Source organism: Vicugna pacos, chromosome 9 (genome assembly GCF_048564905.1).
Source record: "Vicugna pacos chromosome 9, VicPac4, whole genome shotgun sequence".
NCBI lineage: Eukaryota > Metazoa > Chordata > Mammalia > Artiodactyla > Camelidae > Vicugna > Vicugna pacos.
The window spans coordinates 10,548,337-10,565,595 of NC_132995.1; the positions used below are offsets into that span (position 1 = coordinate 10,548,337).

The following is a 17,259-nucleotide window of genomic DNA, read 5'->3' on the forward strand; positions in this document are numbered from 1 at the left end:
TGCGCACGCGTCTAGGAACAAATGGGCGGGGAAGTTTCCGGAAGTCTCCTTCTGTGGACGGGTTGGGTTGGATGCTCTGCAGTCCTCCCAGGGCCGCTCTGAGCTGCGTCTCCGAGACTTCTCGCCTCCTCTCCATTCTCCGTCCCACGGCGGCCGCTCGGCCCCCGCCCCCTCTCCCTCCCAGCGGGTCTTCTCCTGGCCGCTCTGGCCTGAGCGTCCCCTCATCTCTCTGATCGGGCTCATCCGGCTCCGAAGGGAGGCGCGGGTGGGTGAGCACGGGAGTTCGTCTATGGGGTACAGGCCTGAGCCCCTGAAGACTAGCTCCGCCCCGGGCACTCGCTCGCGCTCCACCCCTGGCTGGAGGGGTCTCCCGGACCATCCTGGCCAGGCCCGGTCCTGCCGCACCCTTTATGTAGGCCGCCGCTGGACTGTGGAGCCCTTCTCCCCCTGGGGACCCAGCGGTCTGTAAGGTCTGTTTCGGCCTGCAGCGCCCGCGAATGTAACTGCAGGACATCATTTATGGGGTCAGCCAGCCTATGAAGGCCTGTGTCTATAAGAGACTCCCATGGCCCCTAGGGGTTGGCCCCGTCCATAACGACCCTATTTACAGGATTTTCCATGGGTCTGTAGGGTCAACCCCTCGGTTTCCAGAGCCTGTCGACAGCGGCAGTTTCCTTCGCGGAGACAGTGACTCTTGGACCTCCCTTGTCTACAAGGCCATGTGCCATCTATAGAGGTCGCTCTTGCAGGGCTTCAAGCTGGGTGGAGGGTCCTGTTCGGGTCTTAACGACCCGTACTGTCTGTAAGGATCAGTTGGGGAGGCAGCTATGGTCCTGGGCCGGACTCTGGCTGCGGCGCTGGCTCTGTCTTTGGCCGTGCTGGGGCCACTGTCCCCTGGGGCCTGGGCAGGGGACTGCAAGGGACAGCGGCAAGTGCTGCGGGAGGCGCCAGGCTTCGTGACAGATGGTGCGGGCAACTACAGCGTCAATGGCAATTGCGAGTGGCTCATCGAGGGTGAGTGGGGCCTTGAGGGTGAGTGGGGCCCCGTGTCACACACCCACTCATGCGCTAATTCATTCATTTGTGCACTCATTCATCCACTCACCACATTCCTAGAGCCCTCTTCTAGTCCAGGCCCTTTGCTCTAAAACACGGCCATCCTGGGCTCTGCCCTGGAAGGCTTTGAAGTCTGGTGGGAGAGTTGCACCCAGACGCAGATGGACAATTACAAGCCAGGAGCATCAGTGAGGGGTATTCTGAGTAATTGTTAGAAACTCAGGCTCTGAGCCCAACCACCTGGCTTTGAATTTGGGTTCCACTTCTTGCTAGCTTTGTGAATTTGGGCAGGCGGCTTCCTTTCTCTGAGGTTCGGCTTCCCTTGTCTGCAAGTAGGAATAGTAATAGTACTCACCTCATGGGGCTGTTGGATTATGAGAACAGGTATTTACCATAGTTAATGCTCAATAAATAGTCTTAGGATTATTAATGTTGTTATTTTTAAAGTACTTCAATAAAAGCATTTTTTCAGTCGTTTATGTACCAGACACTGTCTTTGCCACTTGGACATTGCAGAGACCGTCACAGCCCCCAGCAATCCCCGAGACTTGGGGCTTGGAATCCAATGGAGGAGACAAACATGTTAATAGACAGTGGCATCCCAGAGTGGTCAGGACTGTGATGGAGGAACCCCATGGTCCTGAAGGAACCCAGAGGAAGTGCCTGACCTGTGGGGTGGGTGAGAGCAGAGAAGGCTTCCAGGAGGAGGAGATGTCTGAGCTGAGACCTAAAGGACCAATAGGAATCAGCCAGGAGGAGGAGAAAGGCATTCCAGAAAGAGGGAACAGCCTGTGCAAAGGCTAAATCTCTACGCTATGGGCTCCCAGTCCAGTGGGGGAAACAAACCCACCCCCAGGGAGTGAGGAGCCCCGAGATGACATCTGACTTAGCGTGGACTATAGCTGAGACCAGAGTCATGTGTAGGAGAAAACAAAAGGGCGTTTCAGGCAGGAGAAGAGCCTGTGCAAAGGCCTGGAAGCAGGAGGATATGAAGCTTTTGAGGAACTGGAAGTCTTTATGCTAGAACACAGAATCCAAGAAGACAAACAATGAGCCAGAGGCTGGAGGTTGGAAGGAACCAGATGGTGTAGGAGCTTGTGATTTTTGAACTGTGTCCTAAGAGCAATAGGGAGGTGGAAGATAAATCTAAAGGCAGTGGCTGGAGAAGTCCAGGAAGGCCTCCCTTGGCAGTGGATGTAGGAGCTGGCCTCCAGGGAGAGGTGGGAGCCCCTCAGAGGAGGTCCTGGGCAAAGGCCACGGGTATGACAGGACCTGGATCATGCAGGGCCTTTGTAGGCAGCAGAGCTTGGTCTTTATCTGGGGGCACTGGGGAGCTATGGAAGGGTTTTGACGGGGGAAGGACATAATCTGACTTATGTTCTAGAAGATCTCCATGGCGGTTGTGTGGGGTATGGACAAAACATGTTTCTTGGGGATAAGTGTGTATGTCCCCAGCTTGGAGGCTCTTCTTGTCTGGGGGGTGAGAAGAGAATGGGACTTAAAAGAGTTGTGGGTATAAATCATTCTCTGACCTTGAAGAGCTCCAGCCTGGTTGGGGATGGTATGGCTGGACACAGACATTCAGCTCCTTTGTGCTCAGGGCTGAGACAGAGGGAGATGCAGGGGTTGGGTAGACAGGCCTAGGGGAGTGGGAAGACTGCTGGGAGTCACAGAGGAGGAGCCACTGGAGCAGGGTTCTGAAACATGCATAGGAGTTTACTGGGTGACAAAAGGGAACAGCTTCTATATAGGCAAAAGAGAGGCTGGTGTGTTTCAGGAGGCATGTCAGAGGCTTGTCTGGTCTGGCTGAACTGTTGGCTGGGAGGTGAGGGGGGCTCCAGAAGCAAGGGAAGAAAGCCCTTGAATGTCATGCTGAACAGCTTGTCTTTTCTCTTGGGATTAAAAAAATTTTTTTCCCCCAAATATGTTGTACTTTATTTATTTATTTTAGGCGGGAGGTAATTAGGTTTACTTATTTATTTTTGGAGGAGGTAATGGGGATTGAACCCAGGGCCTTGTGTATGCTAAGCATGTGCTCTAACACTTGAGCTATACACCCCCACCTCTCTTGGGACTGATGGGGAGCCAAAGGAGGATTTTGAGCAGGAGTGGGGCATTGCTCTCAGGCTGGGTGGGGGTAGACTGGAGACTTGGTGTCCTAGTCTTGTGGGAGAGAATGAGTTCTGAACTTGGGCAGAAACTGAGCCAGTGGAGAGGCATGGAGAGCACTGAGAGATTTGTGAAGTTTCACCAGTGAGACTTAGGGACCAGTTGGCTGGATGTTGGCATAAGAAGGAGTCTGGGAGACCACTGAATCCCCCCTTGATCTCCTATCCTTCCCAATGCCCATCACCTTTTAAGAACCAACATGTTCCCCCATCTATTAAAAAATAAGCAACTGACTTACTTACTTTTGTACTGTGTTCACACTTCATGGTACCCAGTCCTCATAATATCCTCATGAATAAAGAAGCATTATGCTTTTGGAAAAGCAGAAGCATTTGGGGCAGGATGGCCTGGGAGATAGGCCCATGTTGGGTGGAAACAGGAGAACTTACACTTAGGGAGGAACTTGGGGAAGGGAGATGGTGAACTGGCCTCTGGCAGGCACTTGACAAAGTTATGCTTGTTATGATTCTAGGAACAGCTTTATAGTTTGGTTGAGGCTGGTAAGATTCTGGGAGGTCTGGTTGCCTGGCCTGGGTGAATGATTCTTCTGCATTCTCCAGACCACAGCTCAGGGTCTGTGTGTGATGTTCTCAGGGCCTTTGGCCAGAGCCTGAGGGAGAGCTGCCAACTTCAGTATTCTGTCTTTTGTGCATTTCTTCCTTCCTTCATCCAGTATTTCCTAGCTCTTGCTCAGTGCCAGGCCCTGTGCTGGGCAATGTCAGGAATTGGGCCAAGATGAGCAGGCCCAGGCCCTGCCCTGTGGGCCTCCTAGGCTGCAGGGGAGACGTATCTGGACACAGCTGGTCCTGGCCCAGAGGAATGAAGGTTATATTGGAAAGTGAGAACCTAAAGGGGCGCCTAATCCATCCAGGCTTCCTGGAAGAGATGGGGAAGTTTGCTGGCAGGAAGGGAGAATGTGCTCTGGACAGAGGGAGACGCTTATGCAAAGGCTCAGTTCCTGATAGAGCTGTAAGATGTAGGGTGATGTGAGACATGGTGAGACTCCAAACACCAGGTTAGGGAGCTGGACTTTCTCCTGGGGATGGTAGGGAACCACGGAGGGCTTTTGAGCAGGGGAGGGTCAGGGCCAGAGGTTGAGCTGGGAAGATCCCTCAGGGACTCACATCAGGGCAAGGTGGGAGGCCGGGAGACCAGGAAAGAGGCTGTGTCAGTGGTCCTGGTGAGGGAGGACAAGATCTGTGCTGGCGTGTTAGAGTCGCCATCTGGGATTTTCACACCAGCCTTAGTGGGTGAGGAGAATTATCCCCATTTTACATCAAGGAAACTGAGGATCAGAGACCCCATGGAACTGGCCCAAGATCACACAGCTTGTGTGTAGAGGATGAGCATCTCTAGTATGCAGGTGGGTGTACTGAGGAGCATGGAGAAAGGGGCTGGCCCAGGGACCTCCAGCAGGTCAGGAGCAGAACTGGAACCCAAATCTCCCAGTTTCCATAGCTCAGAAGACTTCCCTGAGCCCCTAGTGTGAGATGTGGGATGAGAGAACCTTCTGGAACCACGATCTGGCAAACAGCAATAATAGTGACAGTGCAGGGGGTCGAGGGGGGATAAATTAGGAGTCTGGGATTAACATATACACACTACTATATATAAAACAGGTAACCAACAAGGGCCTACTGTATAGCACAGGGAACTGTATTTACTATCTTATAATAACCTATAGCAGAAAAGAATCTGAAAAATAATAGATTTATATGTATATGTATAACTGAATCACTTTGCTGTATGCCTGAAGCTAACACAACATTGTAAATCAACTATGCTTCAATAAAAAGAAAATAGAATAAAAAAGAGAAAAGTGGAAATAAAAGCAAAGGGAGAACTTGAAAAAAATATAGTGGCAGTGTTAGGAGTAGTGGCACTTAGAAAGTGGTGGGCCCGTCATAAGTGCTTTATGTGCATTATTGCCTCCTGTGTGGTCATAGTCGGATGTCATCAGGGACTGCAGTCATCTGAACGCTCACCTGGGCCAGGTATCCAAGAAGGCTCCTTCACAGGGCTGGCAGGTGATGCTGTCTGTCAGCTCGAAGCTCAGCTGGGGCTGGCAGCTGGGACACCTACTCGTGGTCCCTCTGTGTGGCCTGGGCTTTTCATAGCATGACAGCTGTGTTCTGAGAAAGAGTATTCTATGAGGCCCAGGTAAAAGCTGCAAGACTTCCTCTGATATAGCCTTGGAAATCCCAGAACATCACTTTTGCCGCTTTGTATTGGCCAAGCTAGTCTCTGAGGCTCTTCCCAGATACGAAGGGCAGGGATTCAGCCCTCATCTCTTCATGGGAGGAGTGGCCAAGAAATTTGAATCCAGTAATTATGTCCCCACTTTACGGATGACAAAACAGATCCAGAGAGGTTAGGTGATTGCCCAAGATCACACAGCTAGTAGCTAGGAAGTGGCAGAGCCAAGATTTGAGCCTAGGCAGCCTGACTCCAGAGTCTGTGCCCTTTGCTGTGCCCTTCACTACTACTGTGAACAGAAAGATGAGACTGTGTGTTGGGGCAGAGGAGCTGTGGCTCTCCAAGTTTCAGCCTTTGCCCCGGGGGAAGAAACAGACCTTTCCCTCAGCTCTTTTGAACCTGGAACAGGGCCTGTTTCCATCTAGGAGTTTGCCTCTCTGCTCAGGCCTGGATCCTGACCCTCAGGCTTGGGCGTTTCTGAGGCTCAAGAATAAAAGGGAACAGTTCTGTGTGACCACTAGGATGGGCTTCCTCTCTGCACTTCAGTTTTCCCATCTGAATAGTAGAGGGTGTTCAGCCAGCTCTCAGGAGTCCTTTCCAGGGCTGATACTGTAATTCCTTCTCTGAGCGCCTGTCCTTGCTGTTACAGCGCTGACCTCCCCAAGCAATGAGCCTGGGAGCCCCTTGAAGGCAAGGCCCAGGTCTCACTCATCTTTGGACCCCCAGCCTCCTGAGGAGGAGGAGGGCTTTGTGTTTGTGGGTGGGCTGCATGGAGGTGTGGGGAGAGGGTCCATATCTGAATCTGGCCCTTTTGTCCTCACTGCCCAGCCCCAAGCCCCCAGCACCGGATCCTGTTAGACTTCCTTTTCCTGGACACCGAATGCACGTATGACTACCTGTTTGTGTATGATGGTGACTCCCCCCGAGGGCCCCTGCTTGCCAGTCTGAGTGGGAGCACCCGCCCTCCGCCCATCGAGGCTTCCTCAGGCAAGGTTGGTGGAGCCAGGCTGTGGGCCTGTGGCTGGAGGGTCCAAGTGGAGTGTGCAGGACAGGGCGGTGGGGGAGGGTGACAGATACACAGAGGGAAACAAAAAGGGGGAGGGGCTTGGCCTCAGGCAGAAGGATAAGGGACAAAGAAAGGTGGAGAGAGACAAAGGAGATGGGGATCCCCAGGGTAGGGTTGGGGCAGGAGCAGACCCCCCTCTCAGTCCATTCCCAGAGCCTTGCCCACCTTGTGCCTGCAGATGCTGCTGCACCTCTTCAGTGATGCCAACTACAACCTGCTGGGCTTCAACGCCTCATTCCGCTTCTCCCTGTGCCCGGGGGGCTGCCGCGGCCACGGGCAGTGCCTGTCCCCGGGGGTGTGTGTCTGTGAGCCGGGCTGGGGGGGCCCTGACTGCGGCCTGCAGGAGTGCCCAGCCTACTGTGGCAGCCATGGCACCTGCGCCTCGGTGAGCCTGTCCCCAGCTGTGTCCCCTTGGGCCCTGTTTTGTGATTACACCCACCACTCCCATCTCCTAGATCTGACTCTACCCCTGCCTGAAACAACCTCGCCATCCCACCCTCTCCCAGGACACTGACCCTGCCAGGGACCCTGTTCTCTCTCACAGTACTTCCCTCTCCTTCCTGGTACCACTCCCCAACCTGTTACTCCAGCCCCACCCCACCATCACCTGGGGCCCCTCCTCTGCCTGAGCCCTCTACCATCCTCATCTGTAACCTACCTCTCATCTGTGAACCCACCTTCCTTCCTCCTGCCGAGCCCGACTCCATCCTCCCACCCAGCCCTCTTTTTGGCCTTGGGCCCCCAGTCATGACTTCTGACTTTTGACCACTGGACTTTGGGCGCAGGCCATGCATATCCAGCTTTGGGACTGGATGGTGCCTTGATCCCTCCCTGCCTTGACCTCCCCAGATCTGAGCTCCTCCAGCCCAGGCTGATGTTGACCTCACCACTGTCTTTCTTCTTCAAACTGTCTTTCTTTCTGTCCTCATTTTTCTCTCTGGGTCTTTTTCTTCTTCCTTTCCCCTTTTCTATTGGTCTGTCTTCTCTTCTCCACCTCTCTGACTCCCTCTGGTTGTGGCTCTGTATCCCTCTTTTCCTCTGTCTGTTGGCCTGTCTCCTAACTGTCTCTCTCTTTGTCTCTCTGTCTTTATTTTTCCATCCTCTTCTTTCTTGCATATCTCTCTCTTTCTTCCTTCCTGCCCTGTCTGCCTCACTCTGGCTGTGTCTCTCCTCCCCATCTGTCTCTTTCTCTCTCTGTCCCTGCCTTTGTGTGTCCCTACCCCAGCCCTTGGGACCATGCCGCTGTGAGCCTGGCTTCCTGGGACGTGCCTGTGACCTGCACCTGTGGGAGAACCAGGGGGCTGGCTGGTGGCACAACGTGAGTGCTGGGGACCCCGCCTTCTCTGCCCGTATTGGAGCAGCTGGTGCCTTCCTGTCTCCACCGGGGCTGCTGGCTGTTTTTGGAGGTGAGCAGATAGGACAGGAGTCTGGGGTCTGGAGGCCTGGCAGCCTGTGTCCAGGGCCTGAGACTGCCCATCCCTCCACAGGCCAGGACCTCAACAGCGCCCTGGGTGACCTCGTCCTGTATAACTTCTCTGCCAATACCTGGGAACGCTGGGACCTGAGTCCTGCCCCGGTATGGACCCCACCTCTGCCCTGCCCAGAGGCACCTGTCCACTGTCAGACCCAGCCAGGGCACCCTGGAGCGACCCCACTACCCCATGCACCCCCAGCCCTCAGCTTGTTACAGGAACACCAACCCCTCCCACTTCTGCTTTTCTATCTCTGATTTTCTTTTTTCTTCCTCTGTCTCCCTTTCTGTATCTTATCTTTCTGTGTCTCCTGTCTTTCTTGCTCCATCTTTCCATTTTTGTCTCTGACTCTTGGTCTTCTGCTCTCTCTTGGCCTCTATGTCTCCTTCTGTCTGGGTTGTCCCTCTGTTTCTGTCATTTCTCCCTGACTCCTCCCTCTCTTACTGTGTTTCTCTGTTTCATCTGTCTTTTTATTCGTGTGTGTTTGTCTTTCTGGGCCCATCTCCCTTCTTTTCTCACTTTGCATATCTCTGTCTTTGTCTCTGTCTCAACTTTCTCTCCATCCTTTTCTGTATCTCTGTCTCTCCATTTTTCTCTGTCTCTGCATCTCTCTTTGCCTTTCCCTTTTTATGTGTCATCCTCTGTTCCCCTCTCCATCTCTGTCTCCTGATCTCTTCTTCACAGGCTGCCCGTCACTCCCATGTGGCTGTGGCCTGGGCCGGCTCCCTGGTGCTGATGGGCGGTGAGTTGGCTGATGGCTCCCTCACCAGCGACGTTTGGGCCTTTAGCCCACTGGGCAGTGGCCACTGGGAGCTTCTGGCACCACCTGCCTCCAGTTCCTCAGGGCCGCCGGGCCTGGCAGGTCATGCGGCAGCCCTAGTGGATGACATCTGGCTCTATGTGTCTGGTGGCCGCACCCAGCACGACCTCTTCTCCTCCGGCCTCTTCCGTTTCCGCCTTGACAGCACCAGTGGAGGCTATTGGGAACAGGTGATTCCAGCAGGTGGGCGGCCCCCTGCTGCCACTGGCCATTCCATGGTGTTCCACGCCCCATCTCGTGCCCTGCTGGTTCATGGTGGACACCGGCCCTCCACTGCCCGGTGAGTGACCTGCCCCACAATCCCTGCGTTGCAGGGCCAGGCCTGGTCCAACACCCTGCACCTTTAGTCTTTGGTGGTCTTTGCCCACTGATGGACTCCTGTAGTCACTCAGTCCCTCCTTCCTTCCTTCCTTCACTCATTTACTCACCCACTCACTTATTCTCTAATCTTTCATTCAATCTCTTGGTCACTTGTTTCCCCACACACTCCCACTCATCATCCATTCCACCAGCCCCTGCTCAGTGTCTCGCCCTGGCTAGATTATGCTGGGAACCCAGAAATGAGTCAGACCTGGGTCCTGCCTGTGGGGAGCTTATGGTTCTGAGGGGATATAAATCCAGTAAAGTCAGTCTCAACCCTGGGTGATCACATGACTCTTAAGAGCCCAGAGAAAGGAGAGAGGCCTTTCTCCCCTGAGCTCCCCCATACCCCTCCCTGACAGGTTCTCTGTGCGGGTGAACTCTACTGAGCTCTTCCATGTGGATCGATGCGTGTGGACGACCCTGAAGGGCCGGGATGGGCTTCAGGGCCCACGGGAGCGAGCCTTCCACACGGCCAGTGTCCTGGGCAACTACATGGTGGTCTATGGTGAGGAGGCCCCCTGATTCCACCTACCTGCCTGCCAGGGGCCCAGGCCAACCTTGAGATGAGGCTCCCTGCATGCATGTCCTCACCTCCCCCAGACTTGCCGGCTGTGCCCCTTTGCTCCTTTCCCAGGGGGCAACGTGCACACCCATTACCAGGAGGAAAAGTGCTACGAAGATGGTATCTTCTTCTACCACCTCGGCTGCCATCAGTGGGTGTCGGGGGCTGAACTTGCCCCACCAGGAACCCCTGAGGGTGAGTTGGCCCCCCTGTTTCTGTGAGGGGCTCCTGAGGGTCACACTTCCCCCTACAGTGAATCTGGGCTTTGGGCAGGAGCCACCCCAGTCCTTGCCAGGATGAGCCAGACATCTTGTTGGAGCTGGCCTCAAGGAGGCACGCCTTCACTGGAGACAGGACCGGGACTCTGTTGCCATGGAGATGGGAGACAGTTACAGCAGCATCAAATCTAGGTTCCAGTCCAGGTTTTGCCAATTATCAGCTGCCCCAGAAAACTGCTTAAGGAGAAGTGACTTCTTCAAGGTCAGATGGTGGGCAAGTTGCAGAACCAGGATGGCTGTTCCCGAACAACCATTTGTACAAAAACCAACATTTAATCTCTCTGTGCCTGAGCTTCCCTTCTGTAAAATCTAATAACACTGAAACCACTGGGCTGTTGTGAGACTAAATTGAGTAAAATGAGGTGAAGAATAAAGACAGTCCAGTGAAGGGCTCAGTACCTTGTCCTTCTAATAGCACAGGGCTGGAGGGCTTACCGGGAAGTGGGTGTGGAAAAACTTTTCAAACTAATTAGATCAGAGACTGCTTTGCAAGTGGGAGGAAAGCCACAGGCCCGCTTCTCAGACACTTGTATGCGCAAACTGGGCATATCCTTTCAGGGGGCTGTGGGCTTCCCAGAGGCCCCTCTGTTCTCCCCACCCTGCTAAACAGAAGAGTAAGGACAAAGGACAAGCATAAAAGAAGGTTCAGTAACATTTAAGGGGTGGGCAGGAGGAAGGGTCCCCAAGGAACTCTGTTTTGACCATCAGGAAAAAAGCCTTGGCCTGGCATTCAAGGCCTCCAATCCAGGGCTCCACTGCTTGTCCTTGTCCCTCCTTTAGGCCCCTTCACTGGGTAGCCCAGAGTGAGGTTTCTGGAGGCTTGTTCCTTCTTTGTAGATTTTGATCCCCTGGGCCAAGTCCCATGCACTTACAGAGCATACAGGTCAGTTAGAGAGGGTGAAGGGGTCACCAATCACTGACTACTTCACCCATCAGCAGGACTCTTGCTTGTCAGTGACAGAAACCCCACCCAACCAGCTTAAGCAAAATTAATTTCTTGACCCACTTGAGCGAAGACTGGCTGCAGGCTGCCTGGATCCAGGTGCTCACATGATGGCATCAGCCATTTCTCTCCCCAGTTCTCAGCGGGGTTTCCTTCGGTCTCTAGTAGGTTTGCCTTTTGTAGATGGTCACCAGCAGCTCTGGGATGATATTCTACCCCTTTAAAATGCCCAGAGGGAAGAGAGTACCTTTTTCCCAAGAACTGTAGGAATTGGGTCCCCTCCACGAACTAGTCACCCACCCTGATAGGCCTTGGCTAAAGCCCCGCTGCTGCCAGGGGCCGGGACAGCTCGACTTGAGCCTGGTGGACTTTGAGTGGGAGGGGTAGTTTTCTAGAGGAGAATCAGGCTGTCATTGGAAGGGAGGCTGGTGTCAGACAAGAACAGGTGAGAGCCAAGCAGCCTGTTGCATAGCTCCCCAAGGGTGAGGTGATGGTTCTTACATAGAGGAAACCAAGACTCAGAGAAATCAAGTCTCTTGTCCAAGACTACATAACTAGTCAGTAGTGGATCCATGATTTGAACCCAAGGAAGTGGTAGACCCAGGATTTGAGCCCAAGTCTTTCTGACCCCAGAGATCATGCTCTGTGTGAAAGATGACTTGGGTAATGGTGTGGGAGCTCCAAAAGGTGAGAGAACTAGGGCTAGAGCAGGGCCAGGCAGTCCGGGAGAGTTTTCTTGGGCAAGTGGGGCTGACGCAGCCCAGGAGGCTGGGCTGAGGTGTAGGAGAGCCGGGGGTGGTCCTTTGGGTGGGGAGCCATGAAGGTGGCCGTTGAGGTTAGGGGTGGTCTCATGTCCTTGGGGGTCTGTATTCTTCTAGGCCGAGCAGCGCCTCCCAGTGGTCGGTACTCACATGTGGCGGCTGTGCTTGGTGGCAGTGTCCTGTTGGTGGCTGGGGGATACAGTGGCCGGCCCCGTGGGGACTTGATGGCCTATAAGGTGCCTCCGTTTGTGTTCCAGGCGCCTGCTCCAGATGTGAGCACTGGGGTGATAGGGAGAGGGTGGCTGGGGAGGAGGTAGGGTGGTTCTCACGGTTGAGGGAGGAAGTTGCGGGGGTTCCCTGGGAGGAGTGGAGGTCCCTAGGCCCATGAAAGGAAGGAGGTCAGTCCCCAGGTCCCAGAGAGGAGGAATGATGTCCCTGGGGCTGAGGGCAGAAGAGCAGTGGTCCCTGGAGCTGGGGGAGAAGTGGATGGGGGTCCTCAAGGTGCTGAGCAGTAGGGGTTCCCTGGGATAATCAAAGTGAGTAGGGACCTGGAAGCAGGCCTCAGGTCTGAGGCACCCCCTCCTCCTTGCCCATCTCTCTGCAGTACCACTTGGACTATTGCTCCATGTACACGGACCACAGCGTCTGCTCCCGAGACCCCGAATGCAGTTGGTGTCAGGGGGCCTGCCAAGCTGCACCGCCTCCTGGGACTCCCTCGGGGGCTGTGAGTGACTGTCCTAGTACTCTGTCTCCTGGCACAGAAACCTGGTCCTCAGTGTCTCCTTCTGCCCAAACCAAGTAAAGGACTTACCTGCACTTGAGAGACTTGTTTTCACATCTAAGATTGGCATTCCTGACTCCCGACTGCTGACCCTTGAACCTTGGACCCCGTTGCCGATCCTTTTGAACTTATGACCCTGTCCCTGAATTCCCCATCCGTGCCCTCTTGATCTTTCTCATGCCAACCTGGCTTTCAATTCCCTTCTCCAATATCCTGACCTTTCTGCCCCAAGATTTTTGAATCCGCAGCTCTTCTCAGGACCCTTAAGCCCCCAGTAGATAGTGACCCCGTCTTTCCCTTCTCTGCAGTGTCCAGCTGCTAGCTGCCTGGGCCTGGGCCGCCTCCTGGGTGACTGCCAGGCCTGCCTGGCGTTCAGCAGCACCGCAGCTCCTCCCCGGGGGCCTGGTGCCCTGGGCTGGTGCGTACACAATGAGAGCTGCCTCCCTCGGCCTGGTGAGTGTCCAGTGGCAGTGTGGGAGGGGAAGACTCGGCCCCCTACACCAACTCCCATCTCCCCACCCTCCTGTCCTCACAGAGCAGGCCCGCTGCCGAGGGGAGCAGATCTCAGGCACCGTGGGCTGGTGGGGGCCCGCACCTGTCTTCGTTACCTCCCTGGAGGCCTGTGTCACCCAGAGCTTCCTGCCTGGCCTGCACCTGCTCACCTTCCAGCAGCCACCCAATGCCTCCCAGCCTGACAAGGTGGGGAGCCAGGGAATGGGACCCAGCATGAAGTGTTAAAGGGCCTGGTCCTCGAGTTTTCACTTTTCAAATGACTTTGTTACTCTTGTGTTTACCCCATAAGTCGTTACATTCAAGGCTCTGATTTTCCTTACTGACTTAAAAAATTTTGTTTTAATTGTGGTAAAATACACATAACATAAAGTTTACCGTTAGTGACATTTAGCACATTCACAAGATTTGCAGCTATCACCACTATCTACTTCCAGAACATTTTTTTCTACCCCAAAAAGGAAACCTGGGTTCCATTAAGTAATCACTCTCCATTCCCCTCTCTCCCCTTGGCTCCTGGCAACCACTAACCTTTTTCTGTATCTGGATTTGTTAACTCTGGATAGGTCATATAAATGGAATCAAATAATATGTGGGCTTTTGTGTGTGACTTCTTTCACTTAGCATAACGTTTTCAAGGCTCATCCATGTTGTGGCATGTGTCAGAACTTCATTCCTTTTTATGGCTGAATAACATTCCCATTCCATTGTATGGCCATGCCACATACATTCATCAGCTGATAACATTTGGGTTGTTTACACCTTTCATGACTAGCGCTGCTGTGAACATATGTTTATCAGTTTTTGTCTGAATACCTCTCTTTTTTTCTTATTTTATTATTGAGGTATAATTGACAAAAACCTTGCATTAGTTTCAAGTTTACAACATAATGATCAGATATTTGCATATATTGCAATGAAAACCTATTTTCAATTCTTTTGGGTATGTAGGAGCAGAATTGCTGGATCATAGGGTTATTCTATGTTTAACTTACTAAGGAATCACCAAACTTTAGTATAGTGGTTCCTTACTGGTTTTTCTAGGTACATGGTTCAAAAACCACAACAATGTAAAAAGTGGTTGAGTGAAAAATCTCTTCCACCTACCCCATTCCCCACCCCTCAGTGTGGGAAGCTGGCCTCAGCATCCCCCAACTCAAGACCATCCTAATTCTCCCCAGAAGATTCATTTGGATTTCTTTTATATCCTTCCAGAGTTTACCTATTCAAATACAAGTAAATGTGATATTTAGTTATTTTTCTTTCTTGCACAGAAAGTAATATATTGTCAGTGCTGTGTTACCGCTTCCTTTTTTTTCTTAATGCATCCTAGCAAGCTTCCCCATCACAGAAAGTGGGAAACACCCTTTCTTTTTTTTAACAGTTTCATAATATTCCATTTACATTCTGATGCTGTAGTACTAGTTTATTTAAACAGTCTCCTATGATGAACACTTGGCTTGTTCCACTCTTTTATAATTACAAAAACACATACTAGCAATAAATCATGTAGTATGTCTGTTGATTTGAATGTTGGATCTGGACTTTTTTTTTAAACTTAGAACTTCTATACTGGTTCATTGTATAACAAAGGACATGATACATAGGGTGAGGTCCAGAAGGGGCCTGAGCACATGGTCTTCTCTCCCCATGGAGATGGGGTGCGACACCATTCTGACACAGGGATATGTTCACTAACCTGGAAGTTCTCCAGGCCCCCTAGTTAAGGGATCTGGACTCTTAAGGGCTTAGGTGGAAAGATGGAGTGTTGAGGAAGAGGATGTGGAAAGGTCCTGGGTCCTGGAGTTTACTGAGAGGTGGAGATGAGCAGAGGCTGGGACTCTGTGGTCTGCTTTCTGAGTGGAGTCCCGGCTCTTCTCCCAGAGTGACTGTGGGCAAGCTGTCTCCCCGCTCCTGGCCTCAGTCTCGCATTTAGTAAAATAGGGAAGAAGATTGAGTTGCCTGGTCTTCTCTGGCTCTGAAGTGGCTGCAGAGGTGTGGGGACCATGGGGCCATGCAGAGAAGTCCTCATGCACACCTCCTTCCTTGGCTGGCACAGGTCTTGATTGTCCGCAGTACGACCATCACCCTGACACCTAGCCCGGAGACGGATGTGTCTCTGGTCTATCGTGGCTTCATCCACCCACTGCTGCCAGGAGGGCCTGGTGGGCCAGGGGCTGAGGACGTGGCTGTGTGGGCCCGGGCCCAGCGCCTGCATGTACTAGCCCGGATGGCGCGTGGCCCCGACACAGAAGACATGGTGAGGGTACCTGGGACATTCAGGGGACTGTTTATGGTAAATATGGGGGCTTGGATGTGTGGTGCAGAGGAGGACTAGGGAGAAATCATAGGCATGGGATATATCCTTAGTGGAGGGAGGACCCTGGTGTTTCCAGTTGTAAACAATGAGGGGGTGCAGTTTTAAAGAAGGGGAAAAGTCTGAGTTACCAAGTCAAACTCCCCTAAGGAGGAGGTGGGTTGTCAGGAGGTTTGGGGGCACTTGGAGGTTCTTGGGGTCTAAGGAACTCCGAGGCCCTCTTCTCAGGACGCGGTGGGTACTAGCTGGGTTTGGGGCTCTTGGTGTCAGGGGTCAGAGTGTGGGTGGAAGGTTCTGAGGCCCCTGTCTGCTCCTCACCCTACCCTAGGAGGAGGTGGGGCGCTGGGCAGCTCAGCAGGAGAAGGAGACGAGGCGGCTTCAGCGCCCAGGGTCTGGTCGCCTCTTCCCACTGCCTGGCCGGGGCCACAAGTACGCAGTAGAGATCCGGGGCCAGCTCAACGGCTCGGCGGGCCCTGGGCACAGCGAACTCACCCTGCTGTGGGACCGAACTGGCGTGCCAGGCGGCAGCGTGAGTACCCAGGTCCCTGCTTCTGACCCTGCCCCCAGGCCCTGGCCTCAGATGCCTTGGGCTTTCTGAACGCAAGGGCACAAATTAACTCCCTTGACCCTGACCTCTTACTCCTTGACTGTTGAATTCTGGGCCTCACCTTAAACCTTCCAGGCTGTAGCCTCTGACCCCCAGAGTCTGACCTGATCTCATATTCTGACCCCTGCCCACAACTCTGACTCCTCCTGCCCTGACCCATCTGACCCTGAACTTCTGCCATCCATATTTTGATCTCTGATCTCTGGATTCTCTCAAACCCCGATCCCCTTTCATCTGCTGATGTCCTAAATCCTAACTTCTATGTGCCTGAGTTCTCAGCCTTGTCTTCAGACACTTAAGTCTGTAGCTCCAACCTCTGATCTCTACCCCAAACATTGACTTGGATCATGGACCACTGACCTCATATGACCCCCTCCCCCAGGAGATCTCCTTCTTCTTCCTGGAGCCCTACCGCTCATCAGCCTGTGCCTCCTACTCCTCCTGCCTGGGCTGCTTGGCGGACCAGGGCTGTGGCTGGTGCCTGACCAGCGCCACCTGCCACCTGCGCCAGAGCGGGGCCAACTGTGGGGATGGTGGGGCCAGCGGGTCCCTGCTGGTGCTGGTGCCTGCCCTCTGCCCACTCTGTGAGGAGCATCGCGACTGCCACGCCTGCACCCAGGTGCCCACCAGGCCACAGAGGGGAGCTCTCGGCTCGGAGTCAGCCAGAGCAGGCGACTGGGCAAGGGGGGGGCCCCCCAGAGCTGGCATGGGCAGTTGAGGGGCCCTCTCGATGGTGGTGGGAGTGGACAGCTGAGGCCCTGGTCCTTGTTTGCAGGCAAGAGCCAGGTGGGGAGCAGAGGAGAGGGGCTGGAGAGGAGGCTCCTGGCAGTCATGACTCTGCATGTTACACGGGTCAGAAAGCCCAGCTCAGCACCTCCTCAGCAGAGTGGTATTTATCCACTTAGACACCAGAGTCCAAGAGTAGGTCTTTAGGCCTGCTAGCTCCAGAGGGTCAAACTATGTAGTCAGGCATTACCTCCCTCCAGCCCCTGTTCTCGTTTTCCCTGGAGGTTCAGGCCCTGGGAGTGGCAAGGGAGCCACAAGGGCTCCAGACTTTTAACCCCCATCTAGCCACTCGAGCCCCATGGGGAAGGAGAGTGCCTTTCTGTTCCCACCTCACTCACCTCCCCTAGTTCAACAGAAGTCCCCCAAAATGCCTTTCATTAGCTCTAGTTGGGGCTGGTGCTGGCTTCTGGACCAGTCAGTGAGGCTGTGGGGAGGGAGAGTGGTCCCCCACTCATCTCTGGATCCCAGGGATTGAATCAGCCCCACTGAGACCACATAGAGGGGTGCTACTGCCCCCCAAGGGAGTGGGCCAGGTGTCAGGCACCCGTGGATGTCGTTGGCTGAAGTGGGGA

General features: G+C 53.8%; 1 protein-coding gene across 2 annotated transcripts in view; it reads left to right on the forward strand.

Annotated features, from left to right (window-relative positions):
• The first annotated feature begins 43 nt into the window (after positions 1-43).
• The window catches only part of MEGF8 (multiple EGF like domains 8), a 40,501-nt gene continuing 23,285 nt past the window's right edge, over positions 44-17,259 (forward strand). The window contains exons 1-15 of one of the 2 annotated variants that reach the window (XM_072967002.1): positions 44-1,014; positions 6,250-6,413; positions 6,666-6,872; positions 7,713-7,893; positions 7,975-8,063; positions 8,644-9,059; positions 9,502-9,647; positions 9,777-9,899; positions 11,804-11,958; positions 12,291-12,410; positions 12,776-12,920; positions 13,003-13,166; positions 15,037-15,237; positions 15,623-15,823; positions 16,284-16,520. In XM_072967002.1, the coding sequence (XP_072823103.1) occupies positions 828-1,014; positions 6,250-6,413; positions 6,666-6,872; positions 7,713-7,893; positions 7,975-8,063; positions 8,644-9,059; positions 9,502-9,647; positions 9,777-9,899; positions 11,804-11,958; positions 12,291-12,410; positions 12,776-12,920; positions 13,003-13,166; positions 15,037-15,237; positions 15,623-15,823; positions 16,284-16,520 (2,736 nt within the window). In that variant the 5' untranslated portion in view covers positions 44-827. The remainder of the gene's footprint in view (positions 1,015-6,249; positions 6,414-6,665; positions 6,873-7,712; positions 7,894-7,974; positions 8,064-8,643; positions 9,060-9,501; positions 9,648-9,776; positions 9,900-11,803; positions 11,959-12,290; positions 12,411-12,775; positions 12,921-13,002; positions 13,167-15,036; positions 15,238-15,622; positions 15,824-16,283; positions 16,521-17,259) is intronic. The other variant, XM_015243028.3, reaches the window with a different exon arrangement.